Source organism: Condylura cristata, unplaced genomic scaffold (genome assembly GCF_000260355.1).
Source record: "Condylura cristata isolate star-nosed mole 26May11 unplaced genomic scaffold, ConCri1.0 scaffold00020, whole genome shotgun sequence".
In the NCBI taxonomy this organism is placed as follows: Eukaryota; Metazoa; Chordata; class Mammalia; order Eulipotyphla; family Talpidae; genus Condylura; species Condylura cristata.
Window position 1 is genome coordinate 16,959,751 of NW_004567121.1, and position 3,707 is coordinate 16,963,457.

The 3,707-nt window shown below is 59.2% G+C and overlaps 1 protein-coding gene across 1 annotated transcript; it reads left to right on the forward strand.

The window, feature by feature from the left end:
- Positions 1-267: 267 nt before the first annotated feature.
- OXER1 (oxoeicosanoid (OXE) receptor 1) lies at positions 268-2,740 on the forward strand. The gene is given in 7 exon segments (XM_012727344.1): positions 268-306; positions 1,740-1,828; positions 1,860-2,075; positions 2,116-2,189; positions 2,192-2,332; positions 2,335-2,556; positions 2,559-2,740. Coding segments are annotated over 7 exon segments (963 nt in total).
- The last annotated feature ends 967 nt before the right edge of the window (positions 2,741-3,707 follow it).

The following is a 3,707-nucleotide window of genomic DNA, read 5'->3' on the forward strand; positions in this document are numbered from 1 at the left end:
GAGTAAGCTGGACATGGATGGCACAGGTTCCTGGCTCCAGTGACAGTCCCCTCCAGAATCCTGGGGCCTGAGCCCTGGCTTGCTTCCTCTGAACCCCAAAACCCACAGTCACTGGTCAGGGGAGAAGCTGGCGTGAAAAGACTTTCCGACAAGGGCACCTACATCGTTCCCTAAAGCTCCTCCTCTCCTCAAGCTAAACAAAAACACTGCCAGCAACCCCCAAACTTGAAAGCAGTCCAGGGCAGTGAGGGCAGAGTGATGCCCCCCATGGCAGTTGAGAAGAGGATGTCAGGGTATCCTGGAGAGGTCCCTGGACAGGGACCAGAAGTCACAAAAAGAGCAGTGTCCCTATGCTAAGAGCAGGCCTAATCCGGGTGCCAGGGAATCCCCAGAAGTTCCTACGGATGTTACCTTATTGAATCCTCACAACTCCCCAGGAAAGCAGCGGAACCCCATTTTACCCATGAGGCAGGCGGCAGGCAGCTGTGTCCAGCCCAGGCCTGTCTGCTTCCCACGCTCAGACGGCAATCTGACGCCTGCAGGGCTCATCTGCCCTCCTGTCAGCCAGACAGGAGCCAGGGCAGGAAGCTCTTGGAGGACGCTTGGGAGAGGTCCAGGGGCCATTGTGCCTGAACCCCGGGGCCTGTTCAGGTGGGGTGTGGCCAGCAGAGCCCATGGCACACCGCTCACCACAAGCAGTGGCAGGTGCCAGTGGCAGGTCTCGGAACCTCTTGATACTGTCTGGGTTATCTCAGCCAAAGGCCCAGCCCCGCAGGCTCGTGAAAGCACCACACAGCGAGGGAGCTGGGCAGGAACCTGTCTGCAGCCAGCTGGTCTCCCGCAACCCTCTCTGCAGTGACTGTGGTGGGAGTAGAGCATGGCACAGACAGCAGGCAGGGAAGCGCAAGTTCTTGGGATTGTTCTGTTTGTGCGCAGGGCACAGGGCATGGCACCAGGACTTGTCAGCAAGCCCTCTGCCCATGGCATGTCACTCACACGGACTTGGGACCAGCACAGAGCTCAGACCATCAGTAACCACAGCCAACCTGCAGATACGCAGCAGGCTGGTCCCCGGAAGCTGTGATCTTGAAGGTTAAAGTGCTGACCCACTCCCCGGCTCCACAGTGCCTGCTGCCGGGCGGGCTGGGGACAGCCTGCATGCACACAGGTGTGCCCAGAGGGGGACCGCTGTCCCGAGGGTCTGTGCCATCCTGAGCATTGCGTCTGGGCCAGCCTCACCCTCCAGGCAGGGAAGTGTCTGACCAATCAGGGCTGCAAACACACCCAGCAGTACCCCCAGGGGGGCCTTCCTCCATGTCTGGCCTCCCTCTCACCTTTGCTGAGTTTACTTCCTCCCCCGCGGGGACAGCACAGTCCACCCCTGGCTACCCCAGACTGGGTTCAGAGACCACAGGGAGGTCACACAGTAAGGGGAGGCTCCAGCAGATGGGGACGCTGGGCATTGCTCAGTGGCTCAGAGAACACGGCTGAAATCCCAGATGTTGAGCCATTGTGTAGTAGTTAGCTAATAGAGAAGAGTCACCCAGAAAGACTGGCACTTCTCAGGTCCACAGCCCAAGCAGCCCATGGGATTTCAAAACCTGACCTCTCCGCCCTTCCCTCCCTCTTCCGCTGCCTCTTCCTTTTCCCTCACCACTGCACTGGGGCCACCTGGAGAGGCCTCACCTACCTGCGCCTGGCCTTCCCTACTACCAGCCTGTCTGTCCTCCTGGTTCCAGGCCTGGGCGTGGGCGCTGGGCCCGGTGGGGAACAGCCTGGCCCTCTTCACCTTCTGCTTCCACATGCTGCCCTGGACACCCCACATGCGGCCCTGGACACCCCGCATTGCTCCCGCTCAGCCTGGTGGTCGCCGACTTCCTCCTGACCATCAGCCTGCCCCTGTGCATGATGACTACTTTCTCCAGAAGTGGTGCTTCCTCTGCCTGCAACATCACCCTCTTCGTGCTGTCCACCAAGCGCACGGCCAGCGTGACTGACCTCACAGCCATTGCGCTCAACCGCTACCTGAAGGTGGTGTGGCCCCACCCGGTGCTGAGCCGGGCCTCAGTATGGGCGCCCACCCAGGCTTGGTGGCCGGAGGCCCCTGGGGGACAGCCTGGTCCTCAATGGACACATGTCGCTGAATACCCATTCCAACCTCTCCTGCGTAAGCTGCCAGCTGGGTACCGACTCCTCAGCCTTCACACTGGCACCAGGCTGTTGATGCTGGTGTTCTTCCTGTCCCTGGCACTCATCCTCTTTGCCATCGTGAGCACTGGCGTCACCATCCGCCTGACGGGGCAGGCAGACCTGCGGAGGGCCATGCGTGTGCTGGCATGGTGGCGGTTGTCTACACCATCAGTTTCTTGCCCACCATCGTGGTGGGCTCGGCTCCCACAGCGGCCTTCCGCCTCCAAGCCTGCTGCGCCCTACACATTTGCATGCAGCTCTTCGGTGGCTCCGTGGCCTTCAGGTGGCTCTGTGGCCTTCGTGGCTCCGTGGCCTTCACCTGCCTCTACAGGGTCCTGGACCCTGTGCTGCACTGCTTCTCCAGCCCGCCTTCCTCTGCCAGGGCTGGGCTCTGCTAGGCCTCCCCCAAGGCTGGCAGGGCCTCGTCAGTGAAGAACGAAGAATGCAACCACCAGCCCTCCTCCCGGAGTCGGAGGCGGGGCCAGGGCAAGAGAGGTGGCAGGAGCTGGAGCTGGTGCTGGAGCAGGAGCAGGGACCAGCAGCCCTCTAGGAAGGCCGAGGCTGCGGGGACAGGCGCAGAGTTCTGGCTGGAGTCAGCAAGGCCCCTCCCAGGACTGGGGTCTGCCGCAGTGCCAGAGGGTGGACTGCGAGGCTTTGGCCAGGCGGGTCATTCCCTGGGCTGCTGCCAGCATGACACCTTGATCAGTTGGATGAGGATGTCTGCAGAGCCAGGAGGGTGGCAGGGGGAGCAGAGGGCCTGGGCCTCACGGAGCAGTGAGTCCCACCACCACGCCCGGACGCAGGGGCGCACATGATGGTGGGTGCAGGCCAGAGGGGGGTTCTGTGGGAGCGCCCCTCAGACCAAGGCTCCCCACATCCCCATCCTGCTCACATGATTTACAGATTGCTATTCAGTTTAGAAATTGCACAGATGTATTTGTGTGATCTCTTTCAATACTCATAAATTTCTTTTTGAAAATATTAAGTCGCTCTCAGCTGTCACAGGAAAACTGTTCAGTTCCAATCCAATATTGGAATCGGTAGGATTTAAGGTCAGTGCCCCAGTAGTAGAGTTCATCTCCCCAGTCCTTTACTTAGCACAGTTGTGCCAAAAAAGAAAAAAAAAACTCCTTTTCCTCTGTCAGTCCATTTTTCAGATCTGCTTTTAAAGATACCTCAAGTCTGGTATCTGAGAACATTGGTCCCGCCTCTTCCTGAGTGACCTTTTATTTTTCAGGTGACTATAGACCCACTTAGGTGTTTTAGTACAACTCTGAACAGTGACTCTACAAGAACACACCTTGCAGTGTTAGGAAGGTGGCGAGTGCCCGTAGGCGAGTCTCTGTCTCCCTCGGCACATTCCTTCTTCTGCGTGCATGTTTTGGCCATGCATGTATGGAGTTTGTAGAATCTGGCCACTGCCTGGCTGTGGGCTGGTGAGGAGTGCCTGCCTCCTTGGGCAAGTGGGGTGGTAATACACACAGTAGGTCTGCAGGGGAAGGGAGGAAACCTGAGGG